This window comes from Amphibalanus amphitrite, unplaced genomic scaffold (assembly GCF_019059575.1).
Source record: "Amphibalanus amphitrite isolate SeventyFive unplaced genomic scaffold, NRLGWU_Aamphi_draft 000129F_arrow, whole genome shotgun sequence".
Lineage (NCBI taxonomy): Eukaryota > Metazoa > Arthropoda > Thecostraca > Balanomorpha > Balanidae > Amphibalanus > Amphibalanus amphitrite.
The window spans coordinates 946,661-968,918 of NW_024881624.1; the positions used below are offsets into that span (position 1 = coordinate 946,661).

A 22,258-nucleotide genomic window follows, 5' to 3' on the forward strand; every position below is an offset into this window, starting at 1 on the left:
CGATCGAATGCCTTGGGGCCCTTGACCTGCCCTAAGAGGTCACTGATAATTTAAAATGGGGTACCAGTCGCTGCGTCACGTAACGAAGCAAGCGCTCGTTTTTTTCCGCGAGGCTCTAGCAGCTAGCTCAATTATAGGAGCTAAACATGGGGTTGGGGGATCGCTCCCTTCTCACTCACTATTTGGCCGGGATAGTGTTTGCAATTATTGTTAAAATCCAGCATTTTCATATTTCAAATAACCCATTTTTCTCGCCCAAGTCTTTCAATTCAAGGTCATAACACCAGGTCACGTCAAGTGACCTTACCTCAAGGAAAGTTCCTGTGCTCATCTTATCTAAATACACTGACTAACCGATCGCTTTAAAACTTTCAGCGATTTCAATGGGCAACACTATATGTATTTGAAACGTTTACTTTGCAAGTTTGACATTGTTGACAGAAATGCCGGGTAAATTTTGAGATCGCCCAAGTCAATGGGAGATAATTGAACTGCGCTTTTTTGGACGGAACGCATAATAAACACTCTGAAAACATGTGGTGCTTGATGAGATACAATACTGAATGAGAAAATTGTTTGTTTTGTTGGGAGCCATGTTTTTCAGTCTGAAAAGGCCCTTGCAGAGCTATGACATAACTATGCTCTGATGTAGTAATTGGGTTGTGCGAGCCAGCGACAGTGATCTGCGGAAGCGAGACTGTTTCCGTGGGACGATTGCCCTGTCGGGACGGTCCAGCCGTCTCCCAAACGGTCACCCGAAGAGGATTATGTGTCCTGGAATGGATCCGACATCAACTACAGGTTGGCTGGTGGGGTGACCTCCAGTCCAGAGAGGGAAGCATGAAGACTAGGGGCGATGCGGATTGTTTTTTTTTCCTGAGGATAGCGAGAACGGAAGGGATCTAGCACCCTTGACCCTTCCTTATACTGAATGTATCTCAGGCTGTTAAATCTCCTAAGCGTTTTTTTTCTCGACATCGTCAAGGTGTCATTAATAAAAATATGAAATCCGGGAGAATAAATTAAATATAGAAATTGTGGCCAACAGAACATTATCAGTTGCGTTAAACATACTAGTAAGCATGATCACACACCCAGCTTATATATGAGCCATGTCATAATTATTTTTGATAGACATGCTTAAGTTATGAAATCATCTAAAGTGTTTGTTAAGTTCCACGATACGAATCTAATATCCTGCTATGCATCATAACCATTTCTGGTCAGGTCATGTCTTTGAACATAGGCCAAATTTTTCAAATGACCTTTAAAGATCAACTTTTGATTCATTCGAAGCGTTTTTTGATAAGGGTTTTTTGACACGAGGCTGGTAAAATTAATTTCAAGTAAGTTTAAAGCTAAAAACTTTTAAGTGTTTGTGGAAAAGCCATAGGTTTTCTCATAATACCGATGGTGGCAGTTGCTGTTATTTACGTGCTAAGCCGTTCGCCCTTATTAAATCTGACAATATTATTCAGACATAGCGGTAAACGAGCTGATTGTTGTGTTAGGTTAGGATCGGTCGATTTCAGAGTGGGAAGGATGACAGGAATTAGGGGGAGACAGGGGGCCTGGGCGGGAGTCCTGGACCTCATGCTCCGCTGGGGCCGAGCCCATCACGTGGGTTGGATTGCCCTGACACATGGATAGCCCTGGGCGGTGTTTCACGGCCCCGCGTTGCAGCACGCTGCGCTGCGCTGCTGCATTGTTGCGGCGATTGATATGAATTCGGCTCCACGCTAGCGTTGCGAGCTCCCGAGTCTGTTGATGTTTCCATGGAAACTGGAAACCCAATGCACCGGTGCGCGCAACGCACCCTGTCCAAGCAAAATTTTACCACCGATGACCTCTGGTGACATGACCTCTGGCTCTGACCCGATCTAAAATTGGCTGAAGTATATTTCTTCTTCTTTTTGCTACTTTTGACGCTACTTCGAATGCCACTTAAATGCCCAAAGCTGAGTTATAAGAATGATGCTCAATCCCCATTTTCCCTCCAACAGGGCGTGCATAGGCATTCCTGTGGGGCACGGGCTAACAATGACTTTCTCATAATCATTGTGGCCATGAACATCTACTGCCATTCTTCAACACCGGTTTCGCTGCGCTGAACGGCGGCCGTCCCGTGTGTTGGATTCTACAGCTGGCTGGCGGAAAGCGTTACCGGCCGCCCGTCCACCGCCCGCGGGCCGGACCGAGCGGTCCCGCTGACCCTATCTGACCTGAGCCCGGCGCGATATGGGACAGGCAGACGGGGGTTCGGCTCAGCGGAGGCAGCGCCCACTGGTGCTGGGGACTTTTTTAATAGACCTACTGTACTCGTTCTCGCTGGGGCGATGCCCCAGGCCGCCGGCCGGGCCCGCGACCCGTCACCCTGATAGGGTGGCGAGCCGCGCGCCCGGCCGGCCGGCCGACCCTTAATAGGGCCGGCCTCCGGTTAGCCGGGTTGGGTTAGGGGCGGGCGGGACACGCTATGCAACAGAGGCGTTTCTTAGAGAAAGCGGGCATGTGAGAGTATGTGTTTGTGTGTGATGTTTGTGTTGTGTGTATAGGTGTGTGTGTGGGGGGGTGGGTGTGTGGGTGTGTTTGCATTTGTGTGTGTGTGTATAGGTGCGTGTGTGTGGGTGTGTGGGTGTGTGTGCGTGCGTGCGTGCGTGCGTGGGCCGGAAGCTCCGGGGATGCCGCGGCGACCTTGTTTTCTCAATTAGTTGCTTTGCAGAATTTGTGCGAGTGTTCCCCACTTAATCTGAAATTCGTTCAGTTTGTCCTTTGACTTATATCGATTGTATTCTTTTTGCGCTTCCATCTTCAGCGTATTTAGCATGAAATTGAGAGAAGGGGCGCTTTTATTCAATCGGGCCCTGTGTACGACGTATTTACAAACTGTTATGACAATGATATCTATGCTTTGCATATCGTTAAGAAAGAACCAGTTTGTTATGTTCACGTATATAGCTTTGTTATATCTTTGCTTTATGTGTGATAAGACTTCTTTGATAAATATTTTAACTTTTGGACAGAACCATAAGAGGTGAACTAGTGTTTCGATCGGTTCTCGACAGAAGGAACATTCGCTTGACGGCTCTATTTTCATTAGATGTAGCGATTTGTTTGTTGGAAATAAGCGTGTAACTATTCTATAATGAAAATACATAAAATAAGTGGACATGGTGGCAAGTAATACATTTTTTGTCGTTCCTATGATGTGCCTACCGGTATCTCGTACCCACTTTTCTTTAATCCTCCGGTCGGCTGATATGTGTTTTTGGGTAAGGGATTGAACAAATACGTTGTATGCATACTTCGAAAATTTTTGTTCATTCATCACCAATTTTATTTTGAAAGGTATGTTTGGATTGTCAATTGTTATTTTTCACCGGACCGCAAACAATTTGGGAGGCTACGTACTAAACCCTCGTAGCAGAGAAAGGACATTTTAATTTGATAACTATTTTCTATTTCTTCTCTAGAATACAATTTTTCGGTTGTTTTGTCAAACAAATCGCAAATAAAACGAAGTCCTTTCCTTTCCCATGCAGTGATGATGGTTTTGGAAAATTTAGTATGATCCGAGAACCAGATTGTTTCCGATAAAATTTCTTCTGCGGTTGGTTTATAAACTGTAGCCAGTCTCATAAGTGCGTTTATGATATCTTTGTAGAAAGTGTTAGTTATCTTGGATTTTTCCACAGACAGTTTTTCTTTCCCGTAAGTGAGCAATCTTGTCGCATCGGGTATCTGTGTGTACGCCACATGTGTCCATTCAGCTTTAGATATCATTAACCGTTTCAGCCATGCTAGTTTCATGCTATCGATGAATGCCTTAACATCTACCATCTTCAGTCCATCGCGTTCATACCTTTGGATGAGTTTGGTGCGTTTTATTTTATCCCCTTTGTTACACCATATGAAGTTGTAAAGAAGGGTTTCAATCTCTTTTATCTGTTGGGCAGGGGGATTTGGCAGTGCCATAAATATGTGTACTAGCTTGGATATTAGTAAGGCTTTAATTATGCATATTTTCCCTATTGGGGTGAGATTTCTTCTTTTCCATTGTTCGATATCTCTGTTAATATTATGAATTTTTTCCTCCAAGTTTCGCTGCGTAATATTGTCAGTATTGTTGCTAAAATAAATCCCAAGAATTTTGAGTTCCTTTACTACCTTTATATGGCACCTGGAAGATAGTTGGTCTGTTGTTAATGTTCCTATTGGTAGACATGACGTTTTGTCTAGATTTACTTTTAGTCCTGATAGTTTAGCGAACGTTTATTAAAACTTAACATGCATAGCCATCAGTTTACTTTTTGACATTTCCTTAGGTAAGACAACCAATATCAATTCAGCTTTCTTGTTTTAAACATATCCAGCAACTAAGGGCACTTGTACAAAACAATGTACCGAACCCCATGTATACAATTCCGCAATAATCAGCACCTCTGACCCGTGCCCACCCCTGCGTAAAACACGGTCCTCCGTTGTGTAACCCTCTGGGAGATCGGGTTCCCTCGCAGGCGAGGCGCGGCCGGCGGCGCCCGACCCGTGTACTTGGCACGCTTCAGACTGCCGAACACGGCTCTCAGTGCAGCTGGCTCGACCCTGCACCCACACAACATCACCCGGCGGCGGCCCGGGGGCACCTTGAACGCCGGCCGGCGCGGCGCGGCCACAGCAATCGCCACCTCTGCGTCGTTTTCGTCACCGCGCGGCCCGATGTCCGTTGCGCGGCGGCCGTTTAATTGATGGTGATGTCACGAGGCGTCAGAGCGCCGGAACAGCTGCCGGGCCCCGGCGCGACCTGTCACTCGGCGGCGGCCGACACGCATCTCACGCAGGGCTCCAAGGCCACCCCCGCTGCAACGTCTGATCGGACGCAATCCGTGCACAAAACACGACCCCCGCGGGGTTGCAGGAGAGCGGGGGAGCCAACACCCGCACCCGCCTCGTACCGTTTCACCGCACATCGCACAGAAGCCGCCGCGCTAAAAGCGGCGCCTCTGGTCGGCCAGAAACAACGACAGGCAATGGACGAGGACAAGTGCGCGTTGCGGGGTGACTGAGCGGCTGCGAGGAGTTCAGGGCAGCCGCCGCGCCGCCAATCTCAGCCCCAATTCGCTCCACCCCACCCCGCACCGCGCCTCCACCGGGGTGGGTGACGGCGGCGCGGCCGGGTTCTGCTCACAGACCGCGCCGCCATCAACGCGGCTGCAAAAACCGACTAAAATCGCGCATTAATCACGCGGTTGCAGCAATATTTACCCGGCAGTGGACGCCGTTTGGCTGCTTCCACCATCTCGATAGCTGTGCGTGAAACACCGCGACGAAACACGCCCGAGTGCAAAACGGTGTGTGTGGCGCGTCACCCAGCGATAAACGGACCGCTCACCGAGAAACTGCTCTGATGAAACGTTTTGTACCGCACTGAAAGCTTTTGTGCTCGGCGCAGTTCCGAAGGTTCAACAAATGGTGGCACTTGGGATGGAGTGTAACCACAAAGGGCATCGTTCCGGGATCAATTTCTGTAAAACGGAACACTCACCCGTTCAAATGGAGGCGGCCGAGCACAAAACACAAAACACTGCAGCACCGATCACCCCACTTTGGCAGCACGTGTTGGCAGTTCACCGTCTAGGACAGACGTCACTGGTTAAAGCTCCAGCTCACCGGACAACCAGCTGACCGAGCCCGCCCTCAGCTGAGTTGAGACGGGCTGACGGCAGCCAACTGAGACGGCATCAGCTGATCGTCTGGCCGGTGCCCAGTCAGCGCAGAAAGGGACGCACTCGTGACCAGCCGCACTGTGGGGCGACAGACAGACACTGTGGGCTAGACACTGGCAGAGGCGTGGCACGCGTCGCCACCCCCGCTCAGGAATGTGCTCTAATCAGGACATGGCGAGCGTCGGAATGGTCCATCATTCTGTCTGCCGCCCCGGCCCCCGCACCGCCCGGCGACAGGCAGACAGAGGCGCCGCCAAGGACCGCCGCGATCGCCAACTCCTGGCACCGGGGAGCCGAGCAGACGGGGAGACCCGGACCGAACAGACGGGGAGACCCGGACCGAACAGACGGGGAGAGCCGGACCGAGCAGACGGGGAGAGCCGGACCGGACAGACATGGGCGGCCCTGGTGGCTTCTCAGTCAGAGGCATGACCATGAGTGATCTGCCCTGTGGCTCGCTCTCACGCCCGTCAGATGTGATTCCCTGGATTCGTTCGGGGGTCTGAAAGGCTCGCAGTGAAGTAACGGATTTCGGCGTTAGTTTTTACAGCTGAACTAACGCTGTCATTTCAGGACTCTTCTGTCATCTCTCAGAGGCCAACGTACTAGATTGCCTCCACATACTTTTTTTAGACTATTTTTAGAGAGGGTAAAAACGATCGTATACGATCGGTTTTTTAACTTCAACAAAAACGCCACCACCCCGAGTGGAGTGGCGCGCCATCCGTGGACAGCCGGCACCGGAGACCGCCTGTCGCTCGTCCGTAAAGCATTAGGCTATCAGACAGGGTTTGTGCAGGCCGGCCTGTTGTTTGAAAACATGCCGCGGGTGCAGGCGGCGTGTCGATGTGGCCGCCTGCTGCCGTCTGCCGACAATCGGCGCCGCCCGCAGCTAAGTGCGCCGCATTGTCCGACGGCGCTCCCCAGCCCAACCCCATCACATCCCGGCCCGCCAGCCCTCCGGACAGGCCAGGCACCCTGGCCGCCAGCCAACAGCCGACGCATCGCTCAACAATGCCGGCCGGTTGCATGCCGGCCGCGCTGCCGACCCCCCGCGGACAGCGAGGACCCAGACCGATGGAGGAACACCCCCGACCGCCGGCACGCCGTCTCGACCACCGCTGGCCGCCGTCCACGAAAACCGCGACACGGCCAGTTAGCACTGTTCAGCAGCATTCCGCATCGCGTCGCGGCGCGGCGGACTGCTTGCAGCTGTCGTCCACGTGGCGCGAGCCGTCTGATCCGCCGCTGAAGTCGTCGCATCGGCCGGCTCGCGCCGCGGCGCGGCACGGCACACGTGGTGATGGAGCGTTTCCGGCCGCGTGGCTGGCCTCAGACGCACCTGGGTCGAGCTCCTCTAACCGCGCCATCAGTTCGGGGATCTCTGATGGCCCTCCCAGGTCGCCGTTGCAGATGGTGTCGGGCAGAGGTGACCGCGCGGACCGAGTCGATATTCGCGGGGTATAAATAGCCGCCGGCCATGTGGGCGGCGGGGGAGGGAGGGGCGAGTTTTGGCCGTCGTGTCGGGATCAGCTGGCCGCATGACCCAACCCTCTCCCAGACGGAGGTAGCGGCCAACGGCGCGTTGTAACATCGCCAGCCGAGCCAGCTCGGACCCCCAGCAGAGCGTTCTGGTCAGCTCGGACCCCGCCAGAGACAGTCCAGGTCAAATCAGACTTCCAGAGGTATCACGGACCAGCAGGATCCTGGTAAAATGAGCTACAAAAATGGATCGCTACTGCGTATCCTAAGAAGAGAATCCCAATTTGTTTACTTCTTCCAAGCATTCCTGAGGATTAGTTATAAAGCGTGCTCTCGTTGGCTTTAGAGCCGTCTCCGGAAACAGCCGGCAGACTGAAACTGAACACGAGCTAAGCCACCAAACACGATGTTTTAGATCCACTCGTCACTTTCCTCGTAGCTTACAAATAACAAAAACATACAGAAAAACCACGATCAACGCACTTCTTACGACGAATCATGGTAGTTGGCTTATGAGCTAAGTCGGGATAGAACACGGGAGGGTTGACGGAATGCGTCAGGCAAAACCACCACAGTTCTTCAAACACGTATTTTGTTTCAATGTTTGGGATAGCCTCAGCTTTCCCAAACATTGAATAGCAAATTAAATAGCTTTCCCAAACATTGAAACATTCCCCTGCGATAGCATGTTTGGGATGGGATATCGATTATGATGTAGTCTTCTTCTTTATTTATCTAGATAAATTCAAAAATTGCGTTGCATATTTTCAGGAACTGAAAGCCGCAGCAATAATATTGGATATAAAAAAGACGGAATGCAAAATAGGCAAGATGATCGCAGGCTCCGAAATACCTTTATAAGTTTTATTTTTATCACGGACAACACATCTTTCAGATTCAGGTATTTATCCAGCATTTATATGAAATACAATTAATTAAAAAGACCATATTTTATAAATCTGATCCCAGAAGACGCGTTACTTCTCACCACTGACCAAATCGCTACCGGTTGAGTCAGCGGACCCATCTGTTCACCCCTGGTGCCGTCTGTAAAAGTGCTGGCCGGGTAAATGTTTGGCGATGGCGGGTGGGCGCCTCCTGCGCTCAGGGAGTGGTGGCCCTGCGACTATATCACGCGCTTTCGTCACCGGAATGGCGGCCGGCCGCCGGCTTATCAACACGACTCCGGCGCGGGGAACAAATAAACCCGTCCTATTCTGGCCGTGATCGCTGGCGTGACTCACGTGCGCCGTTCACGGGATTAGAGCGAAGGGTCGGTTCGGCCCCGGGTCACCTGTCTAATGTCTATGGAATGAGTGGGTAGTTGTTGGGGTGGAATTGTTGGACTTACCCATGCTCTCTCTCCGCCGGACCTCTGGGGACCTGCAAAAGAGAGAACACAGCTAAATCGTAGCCCGGTTTAAGCCCAGTACTTTTCAGCCCTAAAGTTAATTATAATAATTGTTAAATTAACTGTAATAAAATTACCCGCGCCCTGCTGGGGGGTGTTTGAACACCCCCCCCTTGTGGTTTTTCGCGAATATCTCAAAAACGGCGGCGCGGAGCGCCGCCGTTTTTGGTACACCTTATCATACATCAATTCTACACATGTTGTGAAAATTTCAGACCAAGGTCATTCAAGGTCAGGTCACCAGGTCACTTGAAGTGACCTCACCTCATAAAAAGTTTCAATGTCTGTCATAGCTACACCGAGTGACCGATCGCTTTGAAACTTTCAGCGATCGCTAAGAGCCATAGCATGTACAAAATGTATATCTCAGAATTTTGATATCGATGACCTAAGGTCAGGTCAATTTTGCGACCTCCCCATTATAAGTCAATGGGAGAAAATTGAAATGCGCCTCTTTTGGACGAAAGACATTATAAACACTCCCAAACACTGAATTACAAGTGTTTTAGACACACTGAACATGAAAATGGTGTGCGTGACCCCTGTTTATGCCCTGAGGTCATCTTAGGTCACGAATGGTATCTAACAGTTTTTCGCAAATAACTTTTGATAGAGGCATGCTAGAGCGATGAAAACGCCTTAGATGTGTTCAGCTCGACGATACGGATCGACTGATATGCAACATGACCCTTTCCGGTCAGGTCATGACCTTGACCTGAGGTCAAATTTTCAAGTTGACCTTTCAAGGTCAAGTTATAGTTCATTCGATGCGTCTTGACGAGAGGAACACGATGCCGGTAAAAGTAAGCTCGTACAAGGCTTGGGTCAAAAGTTATTGCAGAAAAACTGTTTCCGAAAAAATCGGCTATTTTTGCAGTTTTTGCCCCCTGCAGGCAAAACCGTTGACGTTAGGTCAAATCTGAGAGAATTGCTCAGAAAGGGCGTTAATAGGGCTATCGAATGCGCTTTTCCGCGGCGCTGTAGCTCTATTGGTTCCCGAGTTATGCGTTGGCTTCTTGGAAATTGTCGACATTCGACCTGGAAATCGGCGAAATTTTGCCTTCAATGACCTCTGGTGACTTGACCTTTGACCTGACCAAAAAATTGACCGAAGTGATTTCCTCATTATTTTTGACGCTCTTTCGAACGCCGCCTTCCGCGTATCGCTACGTGGCCCAGGAGCCGAGTTAGAAGGGGGGGGGGTGTTCAAACACCCCCCCAGCAGGGCGTGGAAATCCAGGACAGAGGTGAAAAAAACACCAAAGCTGTCACCTACGAGGTCCGAAGCTGTCGCGCTGAGTTTTATTGATATAAGGTTCATATATATATATATATATATATATATATATATATATATATATATATATATATATATATATATATATATATGTATGCATAAAAGAAAACCTGCTTCCGAAATATGCAAATGTAAATATCCACGACCGAGCAGTGCAGCATGAGGATTTTGTGACCGATTTTCGAAGACGTTTGACAACTGAACAACTGTCACGCAAGAAGGAGCTACTGACAAAACAGATTGAAAACGTTGCCAGATATAAAGCAGATTATGATTCCTTAGAGGTTAACCAAGAACTGAAAGAAAGACTAGATGAATCACTTTTCGCAATCCTACACGACCATGACGAATTAGCTAGAAGTCGTGTTCTGAAGAAGCTGTCACATCTCTACAAGGGAGATGTAGTTGTCCCCGAAAAAGGTCAGTGGTTTGTGAACCTTTCTTCACACACACTGACACCCGACCAAGAAGAATTCCTTAATTTGGGAATAAACTGCCATCACTTTCCCAAGTATGACGCAGTCAAAAAGAAAACCGAGATTGCAATACTTTTTGAGGACTTATGCAAGCTCAAAGATGAAGGAAAGGTTCACCTGAATTCTGACCTTCAGAGTGACCTCCAAGCGGAATCAACGAAACAAAGACACCGATCTAGCCGAGGTGTTCTCACACCTGCCCTCCGGAATGCAGCACGCGAACTCCGTAACAACGACTCTATTGTCATCAGAAGAGCCGACAAGAGTGCAACCTACGTGATCTTGGATAAAGAAGACTACCTCAGCAAGATTGACGACGTTCTCTCCGACAACTCGAAGTTCAAGCCAATCAGACGAAACCCAACCGAAGCATTGAAATCGAAACTGAACCGGCTCATCGACGCAGCAAACGCAAAAGTAGATGATGTTCATTTCAGTAAGATCATTGGTGAGTACCGACCGGGCTACCTATATGGAAATGTCAAAACGCACAAAGAGGGAAAACCAATCCGGCCTATCATATCCCAGATTCCATCACCGACTTACCAACTGGCTAAGAGGCTAAACGCACTGATTTCGCCATACATCCCGACTGATCACACCGTTCGCTCTACTGAAGACTTCGTGGACATTCTTCGAGCCAACAAACCCAACGGTATACTAGCATCACTTGACGTCACCAGCCTGTTTACCAACGTACCAGTCAAAAGAACTATCGCAATCATACTTGATTATGTGTACAACAGCAGTATCGCGGCACCCAAGTTACCTAGAAACATACTAGAGTCCCTTTTGCGTGCGTGCACTCTCGAGGTCCCCTTTAGATGTCCCTCTGGCAAAATGTACCACCAGGTCGATGGCGTAGCGATGGGTTCACCGCTCGGTGTCTTATTTGCCAACGCATTTATGTGCCACATCGAAAGTAAGGTCCTGAACGAATGTGAACCGAAGCCCTTTATCTACCGCCGGTACGTCGATGATATTTTTGTAGACGTGCGCAGTGCAGATGATCTGGAAATGTTGAGAGACATGCTCCAAACTGAGTCAGGTCTTGCCTTCACTACTGAGCTCAACGTAAACAAGAAATTACCCTTCCTTGACCTTATGATTCATGCTAACGACAACGGCTTTGATACAGATGTCTATGTGAAACCGACAAACATGGGACGATGTATGAATGCGAATGGGGACTGTACTGATACGTATAGACGCGGTGTGATTCGGTCGTACGTCAGGAGAGCCCTAAAAGTTTGTTCGACGTGGGAAGTGGCTCATCGTGAACTGAAGCGAGTGAGGCAGATGCTTGTCAACAATGGCTATAGTAACCGTGACTTCGACGACATTTCACGTGACATGATTGACAAGTACATGACAGCATGCAACACCGACTCAAACACAGGACACAACCCCTGTAGCAACATCGACATATACTACAGAAACACCCTCACACCATCCTGGAAAAAAGACGAAAAGGCCATGCGAGACATCATTTCGAAGAACGTGACACCGGCCCAGCCTGACCATCGCTTACGATTCAAAATATACTATAAGTCTCCTCGCACCTCTTCACTCATCATGCGGAACAACATGGAACAAACCACAACTCTACAACAGACCAACGTAGTATATCGTTTTCAGTGTTCTACCGGGGACTGCGCAACCCGTAACGTATACTACGTTGGACACACGACCACATCACTCAGCCGCCGACTGACAATGCACTTACAAGACGGAGGACCTAAAACACATCTTTCAGAGCACCACGGGATTCGACTTACCAGAGACTTACTGACAGCAAACACCACCATACTGGCACGACAAAACGACAGACGACGACTAGCCATCACAGAGACCATTATCATTCGAGACACATCCCCGATCATCAACACACATACAAAGACCCTGACGAACATCCCTCTCTTTGACAGACAAATGACTAACACATAGGTTTACTGTGTGTACATACGAGTATGATGTGCTTTATTGTTCATCTTCGTTCATCTAGTTCGCCTCAGGCCGAAATGCGAAACTTCTTTTGCAGAAACGTGGTGCCGAGTTAAAAACATAATGATGTGATTTGCAATTTTGTATATAACTGTGACAATTCATGCGCGGCATCTATCGTTTATAATTTTGTACTGATGATGATCAACGTTGATCGAAAGCTTTACTTTAAATAGACTATTATTCAACAAAGAAGTTTCATTTTAACTACATGGGAAAACATTTATACCTAGCTGCAGCTCTTACTTTAACAATCATTGCTTCCTTCGGTCAACTTCTATTTACTTTAACGTCTGAGCAGAAAAGTATAGTACGACGCTTTGAAAATGAGTCCAAGAAGCTCAACAACACAAGGAATGCTGTCGTGTTCAACGATGTATGCATAAAAGAAAACCTGCTTCCGAAATATGCAAATGTAAATATCCACGACCGAGCAGTGCAGCATGAGGATTTTGTGACCGATTTTCGAAGACGTTTGACAACTGAACAACTGTCACGCAAGAAGGAGCTACTGACAAAACAGATTGAAAACGTTGCCAGATATAAAGCAGATTATGATTCCTTAGAGGTTAACCAAGAACTGAAAGAAAGACTAGATGAATCACTTTTCGCAATCCTACACGACCATGACGAATTAGCTAGAAGTCGTGTTCTGAAGAAGCTGTCACATCTCTACAAGGGAGATGTAGTTGTCCCCGAAAAAGGTCAGTGGTTTGTGAACCTTTCTTCACACACACTGACACCCGACCAAGAAGAATTCCTTAATTTGGGAATAAACTGCCATCACTTTCCCAAGTATGACGCAGTCAAAAAGAAAACCGAGATTGCAATACTTTTTGAGGACTTATGCAAGCTCAAAGATGAAGGAAAGGTTCACCTGAATTCTGACCTTCAGAGTGACCTCCAAGCGGAATCAACGAAACAAAGACACCGATCTAGCCGAGGTGTTCTCACACCTGCCCTCCGGAATGCAGCACGCGAACTCCGTAACAACGACTCTATTGTCATCAGAAGAGCCGACAAGAGTGCAACCTACGTGATCTTGGATAAAGAAGACTACCTCAGCAAGATTGACGACGTTCTCTCCGACAACTCGAAGTTCAAGCCAATCAGACGAAACCCAACCGAAGCATTGAAATCGAAACTGAACCGGCTCATCGACGCAGCAAACGCAAAAGTAGATGATGTTCATTTCAGTAAGATCATTGGTGAGTACCGACCGGGCTACCTATATGGAAATGTCAAAACGCACAAAGAGGGAAAACCAATCCGGCCTATCATATCCCAGATTCCATCACCGACTTACCAACTGGCTAAGAGGCTAAACGCACTGATTTCGCCATACATCCCGACTGATCACACCGTTCGCTCTACTGAAGACTTCGTGGACATTCTTCGAGCCAACAAACCCAACGGTATACTAGCATCACTTGACGTCACCAGCCTGTTTACCAACGTACCAGTCAAAAGAACTATCGCAATCATACTTGATTATGTGTACAACAGCAGTATCGCGGCACCCAAGTTACCTAGAAACATACTAGAGTCCCTTTTGCGTGCGTGCACTCTCGAGGTCCCCTTTAGATGTCCCTCTGGCAAAATGTACCACCAGGTCGATGGCGTAGCGATGGGTTCACCGCTCGGTGTCTTATTTGCCAACGCATTTATGTGCCACATCGAAAGTAAGGTCCTGAACGAATGTGAACCGAAGCCCTTTATCTACCGCCGGTACGTCGATGATATTTTTGTAGACGTGCGCAGTGCAGATGATCTGGAAATGTTGAGAGACATGCTCCAAACTGAGTCAGGTCTTGCCTTCACTACTGAGCTCAACGTAAACAAGAAATTACCCTTCCTTGACCTTATGATTCATGCTAACGACAACGGCTTTGATACAGATGTCTATGTGAAACCGACAAACATTTGACATTTTAGATCATGACGTAAACGAGGCGACCGAAAGATTCATTAATGTTTTGCTAGATGCCGCTGAGAAAGCTATCCCTCGTAAAACTATTCACATTAAACCCTGTCAAAAACCTTGGCTGTCAACTGAACTTAGCAAAAATATAAGGAAACGCGACAGACTTTTTAAACAAGCAAAACGATCTAACACTAATTACGACTGGAATCGCTGGAAATATCAAAGGAACGTAGTGACATCATTAAACAGGGAAATGAAGAGACAGCATATAGAGAAACAGGTTCGTAAGCTTTTAACTCATAGACGAGACCCTTACAAATATCACCAGACGTTACGTGAAATAACAGGACGCAAAAAGATTGATACCATCCCACCATTTGAAGGAAAAGACGGAGAAATACTAACTGACAACTACACAAAGGCTACTCTTTTAAACGAATTCTTCGCCAAACAAACTAAAACTGACAGCAATGGGACGCTCTCGCAGACAGCACTCCGGAGAAGAGCTACTACGCCGGTGCCCACTCTAAGCAAAATTACAACATCTGAAAGAGAAGTTCTCCAAATTCTAAATTCCCTAGATGCTAACAAATCCACTGGCCCAGACAACATCCCTGTGAAGCTTTTAAAATTAACCGCTATCTTAATTGCGTCTCCTTTGTCGAAGCTATATAACAAATCACTAGCGTTAGGCGTTTATCCTTCCAAATTCAAAGAGGCTAATATCAAACCAATATTTAAAAACAAAGGTTCCCCATCCGAACCAACAAACTACCGCCCTATAAGTCTCCTATCTTCCTTGTCCAAGGTCTTTGAAAAAGTAGTTCACAAACATATTTATGCACATCTTTCTCATCATAATCTCTTGACAGATAAACAGAGTGGGTACCGGCGAGGCCACAGTGCAGAACAGCAATTATTATACTTGACACATAGTTTATACAAAGCAATGGACTCAGGAAGCGATTTTACTGCCATTTACCTAGATATTTCAAAATACTTCGACAAAATCTGGCACGAGGGACTTTTGTACAAATGTAGACATGAATTTGGCATCATCGACTCACTTTATGACTGGCTAAAATCATACCTATCCGACAGACGACAACGAGTCCAGATCGGCGACACTTATTCAAAAACGGAAATTATTAATGCTGGATGCCCACAGGGTTCGGTGTTGGGTCCTCTCTTGGCACTTATTTACCTTAATAACCTCTCTACTAAGACACAAAACGACATTTTATTTTTCGCAGACGACGTATCGCTTTATGCATCCCATACAAAGCATAATTTGAATGTAGCGCAAACATCATTACAAAACGATCTTAACGAAATACAAAAATACGGAGAAGAATGGGCGATAACTTTCAACATTAGCAAAACAATACAACAGACATTTTCACGCAGTCAGCAAAACACACCACCTGCTCTTACATTTGGGGACGATATAATACCTATCCATGAAAATCACGCTCATCTTGGAATGACCTTTTCAAAAGACTTACGATTTCATCAGCATATCAATGAAATTTGCAAAAAGGTAAACAGAACCCTGAACCCATTGTATTCCATTGCTCCGTACATCCCCAGGGAAATTTTAGATCAAATTTACAAAACATACACGAGACCACATTTTGACTTTTACGACACTGTTTATGACGGACATATTACGCTCCAGGACGCACAGAGACTTGAAGTTTTACAAAACAGAGCTGCTCGTCTTGTGACTGGCACCTTATTTAGAACACCGACCGACAAGTTGTTGAGAGATTTAGGCTGGGACAAGTTAAAAACAAGAAGAAAGATACACAAAATAACATTATACCACACACTCAACAACCGCATGCAAAACACACCCAGCTATATCCGATCAATCATACCGGACACCCGCTCACAAAGGACAGGAAGAGACTTGCGAAATCGCAGCAACCACACAATCCAACCACACCGCACCGCATCCTACCAATCCTCATTCTTTCTATCAACAGCTAAAACATGGAACCACCTCCCAGAATCATTAAGATCCTTGTCTCAAACATCCTTCAAAAAAGAAATCCTTCAGCGACTAGGGGTGCCCAAACCCCCAGACTACTACAAAATTGGCTCTAAGACCGGAAATATTTTACATACCCGATTAAGAACTGATATGTCTTGCTTAAACTCACATCTATTTCAAATAAACAAAACAGATACGCCTGAATGTTCTTGTGGTCATTTCAAAGAGGATGTACGTCACTACGTACTATTCTGCCAAAATTATGATGCCCAAAGAAAAGAACTAATCGATAACGCTTCTCGTATTCTCGGAGAGAATTTTGCAAACTATTCACCTGACCGGAAATTCAACATGCTAATTCACGGAGATCGCTTGAGTGGCGAGGGCAGTCGTGATATGGCATACATCTTCCAAACCTTTTTAACTAAGACAAGCAGATTTTCGAAGTAATCAATTGATTTATTCAAAATTTCATCATGCGATCCCGTGAGCTAGGCGGCTGTTGGAACCATCAAAATTTACCGCTCATGAGCGACTGGCCAGCGGCGGCGGCGGTTGTTTCACATGTTTTATCTTATGTTTCAGAGTGGTGCCTCGAGTCAAGCGATTGCGCTTTTGCACCACTCTGCTATCACGCTTATGTTGTTAATTATTGTACTGTATGTTTCATTGATTATGCTTTATTTCTTATGTATGTTTGGTTCCTTAATAAACATTGTGTGTGTGTGTGTGTGTGTGTGTGACATGGGACGATGTATGAATGCGAATGGGGACTGTACTGATACGTATAGACGCGGTGTGATTCGGTCGTACGTCAGGAGAGCCCTAAAAGTTTGTTCGACGTGGGAAGTGGCTCATCGTGAACTGAAGCGAGTGAGGCAGATGCTTGTCAACAATGGCTATAGTAACCGTGACTTCGACGACATTTCACGTGACATGATTGACAAGTACATGACAGCATGCAACACCGACTCAAACACAGGACACAACCCCTGTAGCAACATCGACATATACTACAGAAACACCCTCACACCATCCTGGAAAAAAGACGAAAAGGCCATGCGAGACATCATTTCGAAGAACGTGACACCGGCCCAGCCTGACCATCGCTTACGATTCAAAATATACTATAAGTCTCCTCGCACCTCTTCACTCATCATGCGGAACAACATGGAACAAACCACAACTCTACAACAGACCAACGTAGTATATCGTTTTCAGTGTTCTACCGGGGACTGCGCAACCCGTAACGTATACTACGTTGGACACACGACCACATCACTCAGCCGCCGACTGACAATGCACTTACAAGACGGAGGACCTAAAACACATCTTTCAGAGCACCACGGGATTCGACTTACCAGAGACTTACTGACAGCAAACACCACCATACTGGCACGACAAAACGACAGACGACGACTAGCCATCACAGAGACCATTATCATTCGAGACACATCCCCGATCATCAACACACATACAAAGACCCTGACGAACATCCCTCTCTTTGACAGACAAATGACTAACACATAGGTTTACTGTGTGTACATACGAGTATGATGTGCTTTATTGTTCATCTTCGTTCATCTAGTTCGCCTCAGGCCGAAATGCGAAACTTCTTTTGCAGAAACGTGGTGCCGAGTTAAAAACATAATGATGTGATTTGCAATTTTGTATATAACTGTGACAATTCATGCGCGGCATCTATCGTTTATAATTTTGTACTGATGATGATCAACGTTGATCGAAAGCTTTACTTTAAATAGACTATTATTCAACAAAGAAGTTTCATTTTAACTACATGGGAAAACATTTATACCTAGCTGCAGCTCTTACTTTAACAATCATTGCTTCCTTCGGTCAACTTCTATTTACTTTAACGTCTGAGCAGAAAAGTATAGTACGACGCTTTGAAAATGAGTCCAAGAAGCTCAACAACACAAGGAATGCTGTCGTGTTCAACGATGTATGCATAAAAGAAAACCTGCTTCCGAAATATGCAAATATATATATATATATATATATATATATATATATATATATATATATATATATATATATATATAAATATATATATATATATATATATATATATATATATATATATATATATATATATATATATATATATATATATATATATATATATATATATATATATATATATATATATATATTAGGTATAGTCAAAGTTACTTGAGGGATTTGGTAAACCGGTTCATTTTTCATGAATATCTGAAATAACTGAGATGAAATGCATCATTTACCTACAGTTTCAATGGAAGAAAACCAACGCTGATCCGTGGAAGAGAAATTTGCACCACTAGTTCGGAATCACTGGCCCAATAAAGCCGCTGCGCCGTGTCATTAATTCTCCCACACTCAATGAGGGCCCAGTTCTCCAGATGGACGCCCCTGGCCCCGACCAGGCCATATAGCGCCCGAGATACTGCCGGAGACGGGCGGCGAGGGACGGGCAGCGTGTCTCTTCAGTCGCTGGTCCGGTCGCGCAGTGTGCGGGAAGTTAGTTCTGTTACATTGCAAGTGGAGATACAGTTTGCGCTGGCTGATCATTAGCTTCCAGTATGCAGGTTTGTACAATTCGGTAACACTTCGCTTCAGCTTATTTAGCTTGTGTTCGAAAGTAAGCTATGTTTATTTGTACTAGTTGAGTTTTTGCTCAATTGAATGAACACAGGTTTTTATAGGTGTTTGGTTAAAGCAATTGCGTCTTTTGACTTGTGTAAGGCATATTAGGTGTGAGGCTTGATTTTGTATCTTAAACTAATCCTGGGATTTACTAAAAACATACGGCATGTGCTCGGATAAACTGTCATAAAAAGACAAATATGTGTGGGAAGACATATGTGAAAACATATTATATAACTTAAAACAACATGTCAAGGACCATTATTGTATGCCGAATCGTTCGCAGTTCAACTTGTCTTATGCTCAAACATGATTTGAATTTAAAAGCGCTTAATTTATATAAAGCAAGATGCCCGTAGCGTGACATCCACGAGCTTTGCATCGAATTCAAACTGAATTGAACGTTTTAAGCCTCCTCCTGTAAGACGGGCAGGCTTAACGTCATGGAGAGTGTCCCAATAGCATCAGCCGTGCCGTGCCGCCGTTCGACGGTTTACCCGGCTGCCCCGTTTTATTAGGGTCGGAGGTGGGGAGGGGATAGAATCGCGTCCGTCCCAAACGCGTGGCGGAATAAAGTGCCGCTGTAATATTCCAGACGAAAAACAGAGTTAACTGTTGTAGATGCAGCTAAATTTCATAACTGATCCGTAGCATGCCGCATTCACTTCAGCATAATTCTTACGATGCATTACATTCTTTAACCTATTCGTATTCACACTGTTCAAAGCTTCAACATTTATATGCGGTCAGAACATACTTGTCAAATACGATGGTTTTGCTTGTTCAAACATCTGCACATCATTCAAAGCGCAAAAGTGCAATGGCTTCGCCCTGATTGGGTTTCCAACAGTCAAAACTATGCCCTTCGCCCCTCCATTCAAACAATCAAAAGGCTATCGAAGGCCCTATGGGCTATACTTGCTAATTGCTATAAATCATTCACAAAGGAAACGTACAATTACAATTACTGTTTTCAATGAAAAGATCAGACGTCAGGGCACTTCCCAACATCGATAGCGTTAATTTGGTCCCTCCCCGACAGCTGATAAACGCTTACATAATTTATATGCAACTTAACAGGCACACTAAAGTGCCCTTAATGACATGCATTGACTACATAAAGAGCATGTCAGATGGTTATCAATGTTCGATACCACATTTCAGCCTCTTAAATCATCAGGTGTACGAGTGCATTCCATACACGCATCACTGATAAATGCATGCCTTTGCAGACGGTGCATTCTTATGCCGGCTGATCACAGCACCGGCTACGGTTTGGTGGGGCCCTGTCGTTTGTCTGACAAAGTTAAACCTCCCTGATCTCTGCACTGCCTGGATCAGGTCATCTGCTCTGGTCAAACTCGGGCCGTTCCATCGGACGACAAGTTCACGGGCGGCGTTTGCGTGGTCCAGCTGGCGGTGGACGCCAAACACCTCCTGTACCACGCTAGCCATGCTTTCAACCACGGACTCCACCGGGCTTATGAGCCAGAGCCGCACAACCAGGTCCACGTATGGCCGCAGGTTGCTCACTGTGTCACAACTCTGCCACAGCAGCTTCAGGAGTTGCTGGTTGCAGCTGGTGGTGCTGCGAGACTCATGAAGCAGTTTGTGAGCTGCAACCACACTCTCACGGGGAACACGGCATGCCGGTGGCACCAGACGACGAGCGACTAGGCGGCCGATGGCTCCTGCCGCTTCGTCAACAGTACCGTGAGTGCTGTCTCGGATGCGCTGCAGGTCAGCCACGGCCATGATGTCGATCATTGAGTCCATGATACGCTGGTTGTCGGTGTTCATGCGGGAGCCCGTGGCGCTCAGACCACCTCTTCTGTGTCGCAGCTCCGCAGCCAAGGAACGGCTGAAGGCTGCAGCGTCCTTGCACTGTAACCAAATGGAAAATAATTCTAATTAATCAGTTTTCAACAATGACCGAATGTTTTTCAACTTACTTTAAAAGTTGTAAAACACATTGTTTTTTTTTTTTAAATTCGTGATATAGCTTTGTATATTATCTGTTCAGTAATATACAAGATTTGCCTACTTTATTTTTAAGGACTGGACGTTCAACATATATGATGTTCATTCTGATTTTATTCTCTTATTAGGAAGCTAATGTTTTATATTATCATCTCTATCATCATTGCTTTATAGAAATATGTGCATTTATAGCAGTCCACATACCGTTTTCTGATCCAGAGGCTCCCTCTTGGATAGGGTGGGCCAGATGACGTCAATTTCAGCCAAGTCGTGCATTTCAGCAATTGACGGGTTTCTTCGGCTTTCCAGTGTGTTTGCCATCTTCTTGAGTGTAGCGATGGTCTTGCCGAAGTCCTTCATGGTCTCCCATGGCAAGCTTTGCACCTGCTGGAGAGACCGACTTCCCTCCGCCACCACTCGGTATATATCCAGCAGTGCATCCAGTCGGGCGAGGAATGCTCCATCTGTAAAAAGGAAATTGCGCTTAAAACAACTTGTTTTTAAATACTCATCCCTCTCACATTGTTGCACGTGCACAGCAGGCTTTACCAATGCCTGACCTTTAAATTTTATTGCAAATTGAGTGAGCGTCTCTGACGTTAAACGCACAGTATTATTGCAGTCAGTTTTTTTTTACAGCAACGCTGTGCTGGTTCGTTCCGATCAGCCAGCCGATAAAAATACCTATCGCCAATAGGCGGCGCCCCGATTCGAGACGAGATAGGACCTAAAAATACGACGCGACGACGTCCACTGACTGCCACCTAGGTGGCGCCACTTATTTTAGCTGCACTGCAAATGACTGTGGCTCACAGTGTCAGCAAAACATACGGTGTAGTGTGGTACAAGCTGATTAAGCATTAGACACCTTTCTTAAATGCGATTGCAAAATCCAAGCAATGAGAAAGTAATAGTATATCTCACCTTTCACCGTTTTTAGCTCTTCTTGCAGCTCGCTGATGACGTTTCGCCTCGTTTCAGTCTCGATCTGTTGCTGCAGGGCGTACGTCATCGCTGGGACGTTTGTGGCAAACGTACGAAGGACGTCAGCCGCATACGGAGCAAATCTGGTTTCTGACCAGACCCTTGGTCTTAAAGTCCGGGAGCCTAGGTCGTTGAGAAGCCGTTCCAGTCCGGCACCAATAGCGAACCGCTTCGTAATCCGAGTGACTGCTCCAACAGTCTCGCCTACCCACTTGCAGGAGGGCGCGTTGCGGGCGTTCTGTTCGGCCAGGTTTATCAGGTGCGCCGCGTCCCAGACGCGTGGCACACATGCTGGAGATGCAGAGCCGACACTCATTGCCTCCAGGAGCTTTGTCGGA

The 22,258-nt window shown here is 46.6% G+C and overlaps 2 protein-coding genes across 4 annotated transcripts in view; one reads left to right on the top strand and one right to left on the bottom strand.

Moving 5' to 3' along the window:
- Nucleotides 1-22,258, bottom strand: part of LOC122381858 (protein TANC2-like) — a 179,353-nt gene that overhangs the window by 135,924 nt on the left and 21,171 nt on the right. For all 3 annotated transcript variants that reach the window (XM_043366587.1, XM_043366584.1, XM_043366581.1), the window contains exon 2: nucleotides 8,554-8,585. The gene's annotated coding sequence lies outside the window, so the exon portion shown is untranslated. The remainder of the gene's footprint in view (nucleotides 1-8,553; nucleotides 8,586-22,258) is intronic.
- LOC122381860 lies at nucleotides 12,602-18,092 on the top strand. The gene is made up of 2 exons (XM_043366588.1): nucleotides 12,602-14,311; nucleotides 17,055-18,092. The coding sequence occupies exons 1-2, from the start codon at nucleotides 12,602-12,604 to the stop codon at nucleotides 17,838-17,840; spliced, it is 2,496 nt and encodes an 831-aa protein (XP_043222523.1). The 3' UTR covers nucleotides 17,841-18,092.